The sequence below is a fragment of the Megalops cyprinoides genome, chromosome 21 (assembly GCF_013368585.1).
Source record: "Megalops cyprinoides isolate fMegCyp1 chromosome 21, fMegCyp1.pri, whole genome shotgun sequence".
Lineage (NCBI taxonomy): Eukaryota > Metazoa > Chordata > Actinopteri > Elopiformes > Megalopidae > Megalops > Megalops cyprinoides.
In genome coordinates, this window is record NC_050603.1 from 12,797,798 (window position 1) to 12,816,189 (window position 18,392).

At 40.8% G+C, this 18,392-nt stretch overlaps 2 protein-coding genes across 3 annotated transcripts; both read right to left on the reverse strand.

Moving 5' to 3' along the window:
• Nucleotides 1-3,331: 3,331 nt before the first annotated feature.
• LOC118796382 (membrane-spanning 4-domains subfamily A member 4D-like) lies at nt 3,332-9,900 on the reverse strand. 2 transcript variants are annotated; one of them, XM_036555232.1, is made up of 8 exons: nt 9,692-9,900; nt 8,711-8,845; nt 8,207-8,317; nt 7,596-7,652; nt 7,035-7,172; nt 6,323-6,436; nt 5,671-5,748; nt 3,332-5,226 (listed from the first exon to the last, which is right to left on the reverse strand). In XM_036555232.1, the coding sequence occupies exons 2-8, from the start codon at nt 8,804-8,806 to the stop codon at nt 5,128-5,130; spliced, it is 693 nt and encodes a 230-aa protein (XP_036411125.1). In that variant the 5' UTR covers nt 8,807-8,845; nt 9,692-9,900; the 3' UTR covers nt 3,332-5,127. The 2 variants fall into 2 exon arrangements, with proteins under 2 accessions (XP_036411125.1, XP_036411126.1); XM_036555233.1 differs by lacking the exon at nt 5,671-5,748.
• Nucleotides 9,901-10,727: 827 nt separating this feature from the next.
• si:dkey-7j14.6 (uncharacterized protein LOC556585 homolog) lies at nt 10,728-17,998 on the reverse strand. Its single transcript, XM_036555227.1, has 7 exons — nt 17,851-17,998; nt 16,799-17,030; nt 14,481-14,582; nt 14,032-14,088; nt 12,850-13,032; nt 12,042-12,161; nt 10,728-11,293 (listed from the first exon to the last, which is right to left on the reverse strand). Exons 2-7 carry the CDS (start codon nt 17,009-17,011, stop codon nt 11,171-11,173), a joined length of 798 nt encoding a protein of 265 aa, XP_036411120.1. The 5' UTR covers nt 17,012-17,030; nt 17,851-17,998; the 3' UTR covers nt 10,728-11,170.
• Nucleotides 17,999-18,392: the final 394 nt, after the last annotated feature.

Below are 18,392 nucleotides of genomic sequence, written 5' to 3' on the forward strand. Positions count from 1 at the left end.
CCTTGGGCAAGGCTCCTAAACCACAATTGCCTCAGAAAATATCCAGCTGTGTAAATGGATAAAATATAAAAATTTTAACCTTTGTAAGTCACACTGGATAAAAGCATCTGCTAAATGACAACAATGTAATGTAATACAGGACAGTTATATTTATTTGCTTAGCAAATAGTCTTACCCATGGTACCTTACATAACCCATATTTTTACACATTATCCACTTATACAACTTGATATGCACTGAAGAAATTTAGGTCACCTTACCTTGCTAAAAGGTGCAACAACAGAGCCCCACCTGTCAACCAAAAGTTATAATGTAGCCTTTAGGTTACAAATGCTGTTCCTTTGCTACTATTTCATGGTGCCATCTAGTTGATAGTGAGCAACGAAATGAAATTTGTGTTGTTTTTTTGTCGTTTTCATTTGTCATGTATTTATTTTGCTCTTATTAATTTTTTTCTGTTAATCATTTTCTCTCTTGTAGTCTGTTTTTTTCCCTTTCATGTATTTGTTGCATGTGGTGATGATTTAATCTTATTGTGCTCTTGCTGTGTACACCCCTTTACCTTTGTGGTTCACTTCATGGTTGTTGTAGAATGCAGCTGGTAACTTCTTTACACTTGGCCTACCATCTCTCTATGTCTCCTGTCTGCCTTTTCCATCCCATTTTCTGTAATTTTGTTGTTCTTTTTGACTTAAAGCAAGCAAAAAAAATCATGGTGAAAACAAAACAAAATTTGTCAGCTAGAATGTCCAAGGATTTGCCTCATCAGCAATCAAGGTGAAGATCGGTAACTGCCTCATTAAAATGAAAGGAGGTTATGGCAAGAATAAAGCTAAAGCTGTTGTGGGCTCCCAGTCACTGTCAGCAAATGACACAGGAAGTACTAAATCTGGGCCATAGGGCTCAGCTTGCACTCAAGACAAGAATCTTATCCACTGTGACACTTGGGATCCCTGGAACACTCCTATCTTTATTTCATCCACAAATCATCCTCACTATTTTTTAAAATAAATTACAAACAACATCTGATGCTAAAGGTCATAACTGCATTCAAATAAGTTTGAAATTTATTGTAAACACAACAGTTATCACAACATCACCGCTTTGCAACTCTGATAACCCGAATTTGATCTCTACCTCCACAACGATTGAATATGTTTTGGACTCTGATGACCCCAGAAACCTCTAGGTTTTATTTGTCTACTGCAAATGAAAATTCCCCTTGGAGTGAAAAAGGATGGCAATTTATGGTGGGAATTTTTTCAATTTATGGTCTCTTAACAAGAAAAAAAAGATGAGGTTTTATGTTATGACTAATCAGAACTTGTTTGTTTGCATGCAAGTACTTGATGAAGCTGAGCAGGACTGTTTTCAAAGGTCAGCAGAGAGCATATCAGTGCTCAATCTGCAAACATATGGATGTTTTGCCACATGGATTATTTTTGTCTCTGGTGCAAATACAACCACTCTTTCAATTCATCTACATGTAAATAGGTGAGAGCCCAATATGAGCATCATGCCAACACACTTGTGGTTACTTTGGTTCAGCCACAGGTCTCCAAGGAAAAACACCATGACACTGCTGCAACCTCTTCTGTGGTATGTCTATCTTTAGAAATGTTCCTACGTGTACGTCACGCAGCAAAAAGAAAACTCCTTTCGGATTATTAATTAGCAGGCCAGTCCATTAAACGACTATCATTATTCAACCCACTGGAGAAACGCCTGTATATAAAATGGGTGTGTCAGGATGCAGGTACGCAAAGCACCATTGTGATGGGACAAAACGTCCTCAGGCTGAACTTTGAACAAGTTAGTCATTAAAGAGTGATTATGCATTGTTACCATAACGAGGAAGCTTTCCCTCGTTCCACTGTTGGATTATTATAATTACTTTGTAATTAATCAAATTGAACAACCTTTTTGACGTAACACTGAGGCGCAGATAACTCCTGACGCATATGTCACTCTGAATTTGATTGTTTCATCTGTATCATCAATTTCAACTCCCTACGAGCATTTAATATACCGCGGGGAGAGCTTGTCTTCATCTTTTTTGAATAATATACTGATTTATTAATGTGGTGATACAACTTTAAAATACGAATGTTTTTGTTGAAGACACAAAGTGCACTTCTGCTCTGCTTTTTAGTAGTTTTCAAGAAAGGGAACTGTTTCTTAAATTCCAGTAAATTTAGACATTTTTAAAAAATTAAATTTTACATTTTTTCACTTTGAAAAATGTAGAAGGTATATTACACTCTAAAATATATTATTAAAATTCTGTTGTTCAACTGGACATATTTAATGTCATGTTTGTATATTAGCTATTGTGCACTTTATTTGTCCTGCACTCTACTACTAATACCTCTGGATAAACACATTATCTTGTATATTTTACCATCTAGTGGCTATTGACTGCTAGTGCAAAAATATGTGGTTTTTCCAAAGACCTGTCTGTGAGGTATGGTAGATTTCAGCATAGAAAAAATGAACTGGAAAATACTGAGGTCCAAAATTATCTACACAGATGCCAAAAGTAAAAATGTCTCGAAATCAAAGTTATTGACAACAGTAGCACTCAACAACACTAGCCACAGTTGTAAACAGAAGTATATATCTTCCCAAATATATTTTGCCTGAAATAAAATCAGACCTGATGAAAACACTCTGTTGATAAGAATATGTGCTAACAATTTGCCATCTACTACATGAACTACTTCGAGGACTTTCAAGAGTCATACCAAACAGTTTTGTAAAGGAACTTTTAACTGCAGCTAAATACAGCTTTAATGCAAAAACGTACTGCTCTTGAATGCACTACTTGAGGAGCGTTATCATGATAAAGTCACTATTACTACTGTTTCATTGTCATTTTCAAGCTAAATTATGGACTACAAGCATTGTCTGATGGGGATCACTTAATAAAACAGTGACAGTCACCTTATCCGAGGTTGTTAAGGGAGAGGATCTACTGAACATGCTTCAATTCAATGCAGAGAGCAAACCTGTGGATGACAGTTACTATCACCAACTACCTGAAGTGTCTTTGCACATTAACATCATACTGTCGTTAATCTGGAGGAGCCAAGGCAAAATATCATTTACAGCATAAGTATTCATTCTCATGTCATATGCAGATCTTAGAGATGATTTAATAGTCCTACAGTTCTGATTTTTGGGTATTTCATACCCTGACGATTCAGCATTGCCAACAGACAAAACAAATGGGATGTGTGTTTTAAAATAAAATGACAAGGAAGAGATAATTCACAGTTCCCATTAAGAATTATTATATAGGCATTTAATTTTCCAATTTATTTTTGGGTATGCACAATGGACAAGAATATGAGTGAGGCAACTACACCATTTGGTCAAACAAAACCTGTTCCCATTTTAACACAGGTTTTATCAGATACTGCCATCTAGTGGATATTTTACATTATGAGTGCATGCATGCAGTTACACCAAAACAACCAGCATTTTATGTATGCACTTGTACAGTGGAAGGAATTTCGGTAGAAATTGCAAAAAGAGCAGAGAGTGCAGCAAAGGTAAGAAGGGAGAATAAACATGAGGATTCCAGGGGCATTCCACAGTATTCTGCTCATCAGTTTTACAAAGCTTTTTTGTGAAAAATGCTCTGTTTACCCTCGTCAGATTAAAAAAAAAAACACACACACATAGTTACATACTGCCTGGGGACGTTATACTGTATGTAGACTTATTGTTTATTCCACACAGATTCAAAACCCATAATAATAACCGTAATCCTTTTTCTTCAATGGGAGTTCCCTTTGAGCAGTATAGGTCATAAATGAACAGTTTCCTTAGCATGATAGTACAGAATATGGTACCGTGGTTTCAGTGATATTTCTGACTGACTGTACTGTATCTACAATGACTACATGAAACAATATAGCTTTAGCTTCTCAAAGGCTAAAGTAAGGCGAGGCCTGCTTGCTGCTGCTGTGTGCTGCAAGAAAGCCAAACCTGCTTGTCCTCATGTCACATGTGGCTAAACTGCTATGCTGTAGTATTCAGGTGCATGGACAAAAAACTGCTATGTTTGCAGCCAGTTGGGTAAGGTTTCCTGTTGATTAAAAAAGCTTGTGCACAGTATACTAAATGAACAGAGACTTTAAATCATTAACCTGGTTTAAAAATAAAGTGGAAACTGACCAAAGGCTGTCATAGGTGTATGCAGAAACAGAAATTACACTGTTAGATGAATCTTATACGAAGTTCAGGGGGACGCTAGTAATGCATCCCTATGCGTAGTCCTTAGCTGAAGCCATTTTGTGAGCATTATTTGCGACCTTCAGAAAATGTGCTGCTTTTCTGTAGACCAGAGGGTACCATCTGATTATGGCATTCATTCAGACATGAGGTAAAACGAAATATGCTTGATATTTTTAATTACATATGTAGATTTGCTCCTTACATCACAATGCTCTATATCACAAGTGGACTGAATGAGAACAATGATATCATTCATTTTAAAGCTTTCTCAAGTAACAAAATACCATGGTTTGGCCCTGGACACACCCCTTGTCTGATTATTAGGGACAAGTGCATTTGAATCAGAAAGTGATATAACACCAACACAAAGGCAAAAGTAGAGCACACAAACACCAGTGGAGGTCAATTTATGCAGTGATTTCAGTGCCAAAAAGAACTGGATCTCAATCAAGTGTAATGAATTGTACTTAGCATTTAATGTTTTAAATAAGTCAGATTCAGTTAATGCATTAAGTACTTCAAGTTGTAAAATACAAATTCAATTATTTTTGGCACTGATAGTGTTCCCTGTCAGTTCCCCAGTCTTGTTGGTATGCCTGCTTTATTTCTGTTCCAACCTGAATTTCTGTTTCACACAACTTTCAACTTGTTTACCTCCAGCCCTGGTAAATTATCAGCAAAATTCCTCTTAGTTTCTCTGAATTCCATCTCCAATGAAATGTCTAATGTGTTTCTTGTTACATCTAATAATATCAGTACTAGGCACATGCTTGATTTGAAACTGATTGCTTACTTCCTGTCCCAGTAAAATATGCCCCCATCCCCACACCAAAATACACACAGTCTCCACCGATGGCTAAACAAATGGTGTAATGGCAACAATCCTCAGGGCTGAGTGACCTCTATCACAGGTGGGGGTGTGGCAGCATTTGAGGGAGGGACTTGGGCCGGGGGGCTTGAGCGGATCTGAGTGCCAGTGGCCACCTGAGAGAGAGGGGGAGAGAGAGAGAGAGAGAGAGAGAGAGAGAGAGAGAGAGAGAGAGAGGTGGAAAAGGGAAGAGTAAACAAGACAGAGAAGGGAGAGAGGATTTATAGCAAGACAGAGGGGAGCAAGAGAGTAAGACAAGACAGAAAGAGAGTTAAAGAGAGAGAAAGAGAAAGAAGACAAAGAAGAATGGATTAACGATGACATCAACAAGCTGGGACAACACCTTTGTTCTGTTCCTCCTCTTTCATTCTGACAAACTAAAGTTCTGGAAATAAAAATGAAGATGAAGTGAACAGAATCTTATACAGGACAAAGTAGACACAATGACACAAAGAAGAAGAGGTATGATCTGCTCTGGACTTCAGCAACATCAGAACAATCATTTTAGGGGCATTTAAAATGTGCCCCTAAAATGTGCTCCCACTGTATTGAGGCTGCACCTGGGGTTCAGCAGGCTGTGAGGGGGGCTCCACAGGCTGGGATTGGGGTCTGGACACAGGCTGGCTGCTGACAGCCAGCTGACCACAGGACAGAGAGAAAGGAGGGAGACAGAGAAAGATGGAGAAAGAGGGAGGGATATCAAGAGAAGGGGAGAGAATTGGGAAAGAGAAGAGAGTAAGAGAGAGAGAGGAGAGGGAGAGAAAGAGAAAGAAAGAGAGAGAGAGAGAGAAAGAGAGAGAGAGAGAGAGAGAGAGGAGAGAGAGGGAGAGGAGAGAGGACCTTAGTGATAGTGGTAATTAAAGTTGGGGTAGCTGCTTGTTATAGAGATTCAATCCCTCAAGAGCAGAAATCCTGCAGGTTAAGAGTTAAATGTATACTGGCTGCAATTTGCACTCAGAACCTCAGCTAAGGTGATATCCTATCCCGGCAAGGACTTTAATCAAGCAGTTAGAAGCAGAGGACGAATGAAAACCAACAGATCTTGTGGTCCTCCAGGATTAAAGCTGCCCACTCCCACACACAGGCATTCACATTAAACGCCAGTCTGAATTCCACCCCAGAGTTCTATTCCATCTTTGGCTTTAATTCTCCAACTGACAGCATGTGCTTATCAGCGGCAGTGAAAACCTTATTTAGAGATTATCCACTAACCTGGAGGGCACCATTAGCCAGGACGTTGAGGCCAAAAAGCATGGCTGTGATACAGATCAGCAGCTCCAGCACCAGGAACAGAACCAGAGTGCCCACAATGCCATCTATCAGGAGCTGTGGGAGGAAGGCCAGTCGTGCACTGGTTTCAATGTCACCAATACATTAACAACTTCATTACAAAAGAGACCGTTTTAGGGGAGCTGAAAAAGCTGACAAAGCAGGGAATTTCAACACAGAAAGTACCATGGCACTCTTACTTTACCTGTGCCATGATAATGCTTACCAACACACAAAGGGGAGCTTGTCCTTGTGTGCTTGGTATCTCCACTTTCCCTGGAGTTCTTTTTCAATTACTGCCAGAAAAAAATTACTTGCAAGTGAGCCCTACTTATAAAATGACTCCCTTTTAGAGGAGAGAATTAAAAAAACAAAAACAAAATTGCACTACATCGAACCAAAAACATTATGCAGCAATTAATGGGGGAAAAATAGCCTCCCGGATGCATCCCTATCTGCTGGTGTTACTTTGGTCAATTAGGATTATCATTAGCAGTTCTGTGTCTTGCCTGAAAATATTGTTTCATTTTTAAAACTTGGATTTTGTAGAAAAATCCTTGCCTTATATTTGGGCCAATATGCTACTGAAGCAACCACTAACTCCTGCTGTTTTTGTATATTTTTATGCCGTTGAAAGGCATGCCCCTGTGTTTACCACGGTGGCGTACTCCAGCCTCCTACACAGCTCGCAGTGGTAAGAGTCCTGGCGGTAAGGCAGGTGCTTGGACAGGAGCCCCAGGGCTGCAGTCGCAAAAGCCGCGCTCACAAGGTTCAACACCAGGGTGGCTTTCACCTGCATAAATGCAGAAGACCGACATGTAAACACCTGTTCCCAAACAACACGCAAAAGGCACCAAGCATCACTAAGGGACAATAAAACCCTAAGGGAAAATAAATACTGGTCTTTACCAACAAAGAAGACTAATTCCTGTGGGGGAAAGTGTCTGTCCAGATAGACAGAGCCCCCAAACACTGATAGAGGAAAAGCAATTCAATCCTGAACATTTAAACAATATTGTAACAAATATAAATATTAATATTAGGCAACAGCCTTAGTAGATGTTTCCCTTCATGATCAAGTAGAGTTTGTCTTGTAATGGCAGTTGAAAAGTAGCATGAATGAATAAACTGTAGCATACTATACTACAAATGACATCTCAAGTAGTATTGTGTATCACTGAGTGTGAATGAAGTCACCGGTAACACAGGGGCTTACCCAAAACAGTGATGGCTTCCTTCCAGCATGTACAAAAGCCGCACCAGAGAGGATGAACTGTGGGAGCAGATACGTGGCTCGATGATCCAGCAGTTCCCACACATGTCATCAGTCACACAGGGAGATAAACCAGCATTTCTAAATTCTGATCCTGGTAGGCTATTGTGTATGCTTGTTTCAGTTCCACCCAGGCTCAGATCTACCATGTTTGGTATGGCTGCTATGCCTATGAGTGCTACATGTGAAATCACTGTAGTCGTAATGTGCATTTCACATTAAACCCGTTTAGATACTATTTGCATTTCATGTGAAATCATTGTAGTTGCAATGTGTATTCCACAAAAGACAGCAAAAACAGAATCAATAGTTTTAAATTTAAAAACTAATGTCCAATCTATTTAATCTATTTTATGTTATTTAATGTGAATGACACAGAGATAATGAAATCACATAAACCACCAACAGGGATAAAAGGAATCACCCTCTGTCCTGCGATTTTTAGAAAACAGTGGAAAACCTGTTAGTTGTAAACACAATCAGTTTAAAAGTATGCTTTCTCCCTCCTGTTAGGAGCTGCAGTCTGTTGCTGCTGCTGTGAACGTTTCCCTTACCTGCACCACGACCACAAAGAGGGTTTTAATATCCCCAGTGAAGTGAATCTCTTGGTGCAGTAGTGTCACGCTCAGGCAAAGTGTCAGCGCAGCAATGATGATTTGTATACCCTGAAAACAGCAAAGATCGCAGAGAAGACGAGGGGTGGGAAAACTTGCATGTCAGTAAAAGTGTACAACTGTGCAATAACAGATATTCAATTAGCTGCAAGAAGATACAAACAGACTCTAGGAGTAACATAATTACTTGCACAATATGTTGTTTTAGCAGGCACCTTAATCCAGAGCAACTTGAATATCTTACGTTTTATACATTATCCAAAAAAAAGGATAATGTATAAAACAGCTGGGCATATTGCTATAGTCATTCAGCCTGAGTACTTTGGTTAAGGATACAATGTAGAAGAGCCCCAAATGAGATTTGAACTTGTAAATGTCTGATTATAGGTAAGAATCACTCTTCCACACTGCCTAATCCGAGTGTGACTTGGTGAAGTAACTCACCCCTAACGTTTTGGGCTCCCCTTTCTGGAATGCATCCACCTGCTTCACTGTGAGACCGCCATCTGGTGGCGCGGGTTCCTCGCTATCAATGCCCATGCTGCCGCAATGGGTGGTTCGACTTTGCAGTCAGCGGTGCTGCGGAGAGAGAGTATTGTGGAGATAGCAAGAAGTATCGCAGTTAGACCAGGGACACGGAGAGGGGTGCGAAAAATGTAATGGAAAACATAGAACTGGGTAACGCAGAAAAAAGAAAGAACCTAAAAGTATGCTTATGGGGGCTGAAAGGAGATAGGTAGATGGGGAGGAGAGATGACGAGAGGTCAGGAGGCAGAAGGGGGAAGAAACATGCTTCAAGGACACTTTTCATTCAAGTGCATTACTGTCCAAAATGAAAAAAGAGGCATATTAGCCATCATAATATAATGCTGAAATACACCGTGATCGTTTCATATAGGGTTCCAAAAAAGGACAAGTGACTTGCCCATGTAAAAACACAGTAACCTCAGTCAATGATACAGCACCTATTTGCAAAAGTAGATTCTTCTCTATACCACAAAGTGACAGCAAAATTAAAGTACGCCAACCACATCTGAAGCATCCAAATAGCATACTTGCAAATATTTGTGTTCTGTGACCGTTTCATGAATGTTTTGACCGGAGGGTGTAGCGACTTATGTTTTAGCAGAACGACAGCATCAGGACTGCATCCCGATTTGGGCACGTTTCCAAACCGACTGCAGCACCAAGACACTCTTACAAATCTGTATTGTTTTAAAGGGACCAGAGAAAGGCTGCATCATATGTTTCACATAAACTGCGGGTTCCTACAGACTACATTTTCGGAAAACAAAAACGCCATTAAAGAATTTCAAGAATGACATATTCAGGAAAGGGTAAACGGGTAAAATTAAATTGTGCCGTGTCATTCCTCAAAAGGTGATTTTTTTTCACAAAGCAAACGACAGAAATGTGCACTCTTACCTCTCCCGTTTGTTCAGCTACGTAAAGCGTGTCCTTTTTTTTCTTTTTTAGAGATTAGAACGACAGGGTAGCGGTCCGTTATTCCTACTGCAGCGGCGGGGAAAACTACTAGAGAGTTAATGGGCGGGTGCTGCACTTTTCCTCCGCAGTGATGGGGAGATATAAAGCGTTATATGCTGCACTGCTGTAGTGTAGGGGGTGAATAATTCGAGAAAACTGCGCGTTACGAAACACCTTGTCGGTCGTTTTCTACTTCAAATGTACACATATGGAAGCCGCTATTTCCTTTTTGCATCGGTAATATATGCACGATTATCACACGTTTTAGACAGCTGACACAGAACATATTTTGTCTTTCTAAGGTGATTTTGGTGTATATCTCGCTTTCACTGGCTGTATGTGTACACACAATAACAACATAAACTGCTCGCCCTTTATTGTTCATTGAATTGTAATGGAAATATTTTTAGCGGCTCCCGACCCCTAATTGTACGTTATTCCGTGTATACAGTCTGTGCGTACAAACCCAGTCAGTCCAAAGTATCACAACGAACAGGGCTAACAATCATATGACGTGTCTGAGGGAATTAGAGCCCATGAGCTGGCTCTTCTCATTTAGATATCACTAGTGGTACTGCCTGTTTGAGACTGGTACCCCCAGAGGAGCTACATGGACCACTTTTCAAATAATTTTCAACGACAATGCTTATTTCATTACACCATTTATGTGCTATATAAGTTAACCTGTTAGTGGATGAGCAGTGAGTATGTAGTGAATATTTTAAGCAGTGATCCAACAAATGTGATTTATGTCAATGAAAAAAAAATACTAATTTCTACGTTTGAAATTGATCTTAAAATTCAAATATGATCACCCAAACCATGTCAGTTCATGAATGACTAATGTAGTATGCTTGTGTGTTATTTACAAACAGTATCATCTCAAGATGGCTGATCCACTATATAGTTTTTGTCATGTTTGTGTGCAACGCCCATATTCCTTCAATGGAGACACTAAACAAATATACAAAATGTACACAAGTGCATCTTTATTATTACTGACTAGTATAAGGCAAAGTACAAAGAGTATAAGTATTTAATTGCTCCACAGAAGACAAGTTTAGAGAGACACCTCTGAAAACTGTTCATCCTTTTCCAAATAAACACAAGATAATTCTTATGTAATGATCCCTATATTTCAATGTGCCTGCATTTGCAAAGCATCCCATTTTCCATCCCAGTTCACAGCCAAGAATCCTAAAATTAAAAGAGCAACAGAAATTAAAGGTCATTTATACGAGGTCTTTTTAAGTGCTTAACTGCTTCATTGTACTTGGACATAAATCCGTGGTTTTACAAGGCCAAGTTCACACTGTCACATTAGCAAAGAACATTCTGACATCAAGGCACAACAAACGAATGCACATAGGAGCAAAAGGTGAGTGCAATCAGTTTGCGATTTTTGTCAGCAGGGGGGCCTCAGGCATCATAAGGAGGGGGGCTGTTGGGGGCATTGCCGCTGTTCAGTAGAGCCACATCGCTGTCACAGAGAGAGGTAGAGTCCACACCCCCCATCACTGGTTTCTCAACCACCACAACTACCTGGAACAATGAAAAGGAGGGGGGGGGGGGTATTATATTCAGGTTAAAATCTGTTTGCCTATTCCCGTCAAGCCCTACACTGAAAGACCCTTACTCACAACGCAGTGTTCACAGCAAGCTGTTCATGCTAATATAGTATTGAATCCAACAGAGCTGAACTATGAAGGTAAGAACAACAAAACCTCAATTCTGAGCTTTGCTGTGGATTTGGCTTAGAGCCTCAGAGTCATGCAGCTTGCACAGGTAATTCAGACGGCAACTGATATACAATATAAGTGGTAATAGGTGGTTCTAGCAACCCAGAGAAGGGGCTGTATATGTTTTTACACTAGCTTTGGAAGGGCCTCTTGCTGTGTACCTGCTACATTTAGCAAAACACTCCATTTTTGGATCATTAAATGTACTTACTGAAGACTTTTTTCCACACATTCATTTGTACATTCATTTTAAGATCCAGACATGCATGAAATGATGCAATGAACAGCACAGCTCTATATAACCTTAAAATGATAAAACTGAATTGTAAAAACTATAGTTTTTTTTTTTTTTCAACTTTTCAGTCTCAAGTCCATATTTGCATTTTCCAGACTGAAAATATGTTGAAGGGTTTATGTGGGAGCCCTGGAATAACAAGGATAATTATAAAGCTGTGGTGTATTGAAAAGCTGAGGCCTTGGAGGACTGGAATTGTGTGGAGGAGTTCTGAGAGTAGGGGGAGCACTGGAGGCTCTTCCATAGCGGGGCATACCGGCTGGCTGCTGGAGCTGGAGCAGATGGCTTTGCCAGCAAAGATGGCACCACTGAGAGCAACACAGAACTCCAGCACAGCAAGGACCAGCAGAAGCCCCTTAAATCCATCCATGACAAGCTGAACAAAACAGGGAAAGAGAAAAGTGTAATCGCTGCATTAACCGTTCAGCCTGTACAACCAATTTGGAGCCTTTCGGATAGCTAGGTGTGTAGTTGATAAAACACACTGACTTGTATTTCCACTCATAGCCATGGACTGGTTGCTAGTTAGCTCACAACAGTGTAAATGCTATCATTTCTGGCATGTGGCTGGCTAAAATTCCAAGCTGAAAGTTAATGTGCTATCTAGCCATTGGCAGTTTGATAACCATGACAGATGGCTAACTAGTTTAGGCTAACCACATTTAGCAATAAAGAAATAAAAGTTAGCTGGCCAGCAAAAATAATTTAACACCCCACAATGAGACCATGAGAGTCAGCACTTTTGGAGAAGTAATCAACTGCTTCCTCTTGTACAAACGCAGAAGGTGTGGCAGGCTTCACATGCTCAGATCAGGCCAAACAGATCAGGTGGTGTGTTAGAGCTCAGGGAAGAGAACCTGCTCTGCTTAAGGAAAGGTATGAATGGGTAACATGTAACCCCTTCCTAGCATTCCTAGCAGTTGTCGATAAGCCTACTTGTTCTCTCAAGAATGGTTCAAACTGTCCCTCCATGCAGCCGTTGAAAATTCCTTCACACTCTAGAGAAAACGTAGTTACCACCAGCAGGGGACAGTAAAGAGCACATAGGTAGGTGCAATACCTACATTGTATTTCCATGTTGTGGAAACACAGTCCCAGTAATAGTTTTCACCGGAGTAGTAGTATTCACTGGAGCCTCTTTGGCAGCCGCTTTCACCTGGTCTCATGCTGAGTTCGAAACAGAAGACAACGGCCCCTGTAACAGCCATTACAGCACTGATGATGTTCAGAGCCAAGGTCCCTCTGATCTGTGGAGGAGGAAGAGACTGAGTGTCATTTAGGACTGGGATGACCACAGAGCTCCTGGATCCCTTAGGTTCTGGAGGTACCCCATTGTTGAAAAGCGGCAAATCTGCAGCAGACATCACCTAAACGCCATCACAGAGCCTGTAACACACTGAGGACACTGAAGTTATTGGAATGATCTGAACAGTCATTCAAAAGTTAAAACTGTATTGCTGTTGCTAGGATTTTACTCATTAGTCATGAAATGATTCAAACTAATCAAAGAGCTTTGGCCACACTGCTGTTCCTCTTCGCTTACAACATGCACCAGTCTGCAGGTGACCTACACGCAAGGTGACCACATAACCCATTCAGAGGGCTGTAGTTTTAAGAGGATCCTCGGCCACCATTGTAAAAGCACTCTACACCAAGGGAGGACTAGATAACCAATAAGCCTGACGTAGTGGAACAATAACCAGCAGGCAACCCTGAGCGACAACAATGCAAGGAAACATGCCTCCAAGAGTGTCATGACCTGGTAACACACTATGTTACTTGAACATACAAACCTGAGAAAACCTGACCAGTGAACAGAGTGGGACAGTTTCATGTGTGTCCACAGTTTTGACAGTACAGACATTCACTAGTCCACATGTGATTTGTGTCATAAGCTGACTGTTGTGCCAAGACACAATTGGCTTTATCCCACTAGGATAAAGTGGGTTTAGACTGGCCAGGGCTCCTTGATCCAGCACTCATCAGCACCTACAAGTGACTTGTCATGAACATATTCATTCCTACGGTGAGCTGAAAAAGATGTTCTGATCCTCCGGGCACTTTTACTGCACTATGGGACTGGTAGTATGTAAAACAGCTGTTGGCTTCTGGTGAGTTACACAGAGGACTGCACACACTTTGCTTCAGTTGCCTGCATGAACACAGGATGTGTCCAGCGGGGTGAGCTTAATGCTGAGCTGGCAATTCAAAAATCATGGAATAAAAAACTTTGACCCTGTACCTACCATGCTGGCTTGGGTTCCTTCATGTGCAGCGACAGAGAGGGCTCCTGATGCAATGTACTGAAAGAAGAAAGACAGACATGACCCTAGATACACTCTGCAGATGCAAGTCAGGATGTCGTACAGTTCTAAAGTACAATTTTAACTGCACAGATTAGCCTCAAAAACTCAACTGCATGTCACACTTACTGACCGCAAAAGGCAAGTCCAGTGAGTTCAGCTTGCTTCAGAAATGCGAGGAAAACTGAGTCTGTGAGTAAACTGCTAATCGCAATGTTGGCGCTTTTCAATGCAATGAGCATCAAACATCACATGAAATTCTCTTACAATTTATTTTTTACCTATATAAATAGCTTACAAACATGCATGGTGTGGCCAAAAAACAACATTCCTGCAGTAACTAGTTTTAATAATAGAACGGTGCTATATTAACTCTGGCCTCAGGAACTCACCATTAATCCAGTCCACAGGGGGGCGTACAGAATGAATGGACGGTCAAAAAACGTAATGATGCCCAAGGCCACCGTCATCAGTCCAATAAAGATCTGCACAATCTGACAGACAAAGGGCAAGTCAGCCGGGCAATAAACTTGGTGCTTGTTTGCATAGAGCAGAAGAGGAGACAAGGAGAGAGGGAACATTACAACAGGACAAGATTTAATCAAGAATTATCAACAGGAGGCAAGAGCTTGGTTACTTACTTGACTGACATCGAGGATGACAAAAAAATTGAACAAACACAATTGAGAGTTCTCTGCATCAGAAACACCTACTATGCAGGTACAATCTATGACATGACTACAATAAACAAACTCATACTATGAACAGAATTAAGCAAATCAAAACAGAACTGAGTATAACACACATTTCAAAAATGGGACTGCAATCAGCCTACCGTTCATGGATTTAAGTTCAGGTTAAAAACAAGCCAGAAAATAATAAGTGAAAATCCCCCCTTCTTATTTAAATGTTGCCCCCTTGTGTACAGAAAAAGAATACAAGCTCTTGGAGTTAAATTCCTGTGTTTGGAGTGTGTTTGGGAATTGCCTTGCTACACCAGTTTTTGTGACTTTCCACAACCTAGACCATTCATCACCTTCTGACAACACAGCTCTTCCTCTCCACTCATCAGCATTGATGACACAGCTTTGAAGACACATCTCTTCCATGCTTACCCGAACACCTGAAACACTACCACCTAAAGCAATTTCTTATGTCTTAAACTTTCTTTTCCTTAAAAGAAGTCAAATCTGTGGTACTTATGGAACTTGTATCTCTACCAGATAGCCTGTACTTTGTCTAGCCAACTGCTGAAACCTGATCATACAGCGTTCCTAATATTGTTGACGCCTTATATGACTTTTTGCTTGTATGTTGCTTTGGGTAAAACCGCCCGCCAAATGAATAAATGTAAATGGGTACAGACTGACACATGGACAATCCAAGTACCTGCCCTGTATGAATAATCGTCACTGGTTACACCAACTTTATGAGGAGGAGATGGTAGGGTGCCCCGCACGAAGTACAATGAATTTGTTCAGCTCTCCCTGTGTCCATTTTTTGACTAAAGCTCATATTCTAGGCTTGAAACCCTTTGCTAACAAACATTATTAGATTGTTCTTCCCACCATTTTACTGCGTAATTGAGGCTGGTTGACCACGGTGAAAAAACTAAGGGGAAAAAAGTGAACAGTTGTGTGCAGCAGAAGAATGACTACTTTACAGAAGCCAAAATCCCAGCCCCCATTACAGGTGCTATTTCAAAATGATCCACTGTCACTGCCTCTCACCAGACCTGAAATTCTAGTCATATCTCAGGCATGGTATGGGTTCCAGGCCCCACTGTTCTTGTGAATATAGGTTTAAAACACGGAACCCAAGAGCTTTGTTAGCACAGCCTAAAAGACATGTACTCTGACCTAGAAATGAATGCACTTCCTGTTTCACAAGGTAAGGAGATAATCAGGAGTGTGTAGACTGTTTTGACCCCAGTGTGAACACCAGGCTTGACAACATGGCTTAGTGATGACCGTGGTTTATACTGAGATAATGTATGCATAAAAGCTAAGCAAAGGCAGTGGGTGTTTCAGCTGCTCAATTGGTATGCAGTAGGTATTTTAGCAAGATGGCCATTCAATTCCCTATCTGAGATACTGCCACCCATTATATCTTACATTTCTGTCAAGTTATAGGCTGTTGGTAGCCTATAGGCTGTACTATGCATTTTTTCATATGCTGTAAAAAGAAAATTATGCATTGGTGAATAAAAATTGCCCACCCCAAAACTATGATTGCCCCCCCAATTGGGGAAATTGTTTGTTGTGTGTTGTAGTTTGAGGTTATACCTGATATTAAGATTTGACCTCTGCCATGACATTTAAATTTTGGTCAGTGCTTACCCACAGCTACTTGCCAAGACTACAAAGGTGTATCCTACGTGATAACCACCACGGGTTGGTTTCCACCCCGCAATCTACTCAGTGTGTACTGAGATGACAGTATAGCAGTGATTGACATTTGAGGACATACAATTAATAAAATACATAATCATGAAAAGTCCTCTTTACTTTGAACTGAAAAGAGGGAAAGTAGCGGGGAACAAGATCCTCAAACATCAGAAGTCACTTCGCGAAAAAAATATATCCATGCATTGTTTTAATGCAATATGAAAACTACACTTTAAACAAACCAGTGTGATAGTAAAATGGCTCATGTTAGTAACCAACGCCACAGAACGCTGGCATGCAGTGCTGTGTCGGTGGGCACTCACCCCCAGTGGTTTTGGTTGACCCTGGAGGAACAGCCTTGTCATTGGGGACATACGGCTCGAGGGGAGGACAGATAGCTCCGTCTTCGTTTCAGCAGGGGGGACGGGGACGTGGACGGAGACAGGGTCAGGGATGGAGATTTTCTTCTCCTCTCCCTCAGGAAAAACTTGCGTAACGACGACAAGTCCATTGATTTTGGTGACTGAGACCGACATCTTATTGGTGACGAACTCACTGCAAACACAAGAATATTTAAAACAATGTTTTAAAAGCACGGTCAGATGTTCAAGTATTGTTCCGGTATTTCAAGCGATATTTCACGAACTGTGTTAACGTAACTATGAGACTGGAAGGTACGGAAAACCTGATAACCACTGATCAAGTGCGCTAGTTGTTTCGTTGATTTGTCGGTACAAGCGCTTTTAGGACATTCAAGACGGGGAATGACGATTAAATTAAATTGCCAGTATAAACTTTAAACATACGAATCAGCGTTTCGTGCTTTATGGTTATACAACTAGCTAGTACAACAACTAGTGTAACAACAGCATTCACGTCATTCCAGTTGAGCCTACTTCGATTTAGATAATTAACGTTAGCCTACTTCCTTGTTTTCTTGCATTGGGAATCACATGGCCTGTAAACATTTTCTCTGTCGTTCCAGTGATTATCATTATCATTACACAGCCGTGATTAAATATGATTCTTTTAAGATTGCATTTAACAAGTAAAAGACCTCGTAGACTGTAGGTCTATAGCTGAAAAGTCGCTGCTCGCGTACTTTCTCTCCAACGAGGATTGTTAAGGCCCGTATCCAACAGTCCTAGCTGCAAACCCAAGTCTGTGCAAATGAGGTGAATGTTAGAAATGAGTGAAGATGAATTTCTAACATGGTGTCGCTCGCTATAAAAAGTTTTTCTCATTGTAAATATAATTCAGAAACCGCGAGCTACCTCTGTGACAAAAAAATGTTCGAAAAACGATTCTAAACACTATGACAGTAAGAAAATTAGGCTAACTAGCAAATCACGATAATAAATCTGATCTGACATACCTTGAAAATCGATTTGCTGACGATCTATGCAGTGGATCGCCTTTCAACCTTGGGAGAAACGTTAGTGGAAAAGAATTTTGGTCTTATAGAATGGTGCGACACTGGCCGATGAGGAAAATGGGGCTCCGCCTCCCAGTACTGTAATCCACAAGGGGAAAAAAATCCCGTCGCAATTTACGGGAACATCAACTTCCTCCTCCCTCTCATCACGATCAAATAACAGCTTTGCGCAAACACGGAGCATGGGTCACAATTTTTAACCCATTATAGACAGGCAAATGTGCCTTTCTTCGTATTACTGTGCAACTGAGGAGTATTCCATGACACCAGTGAATTTCATTACATTATTTTACATGACATTCATTTAGCAGGCGCTCTTATCGAGAGCGACTTCCAGCACAAAAGAACAGGAGTGTATCCCTTGAAGTGGAACGAGCAACAGGGTCAGACCAGGCCAACAACACTCCAAACCCAGTGAATGTGAGCAGTATTGACGGGCAGTACATGGTGACAGTATTCAGGTGTCATGACAATCTGCTTTT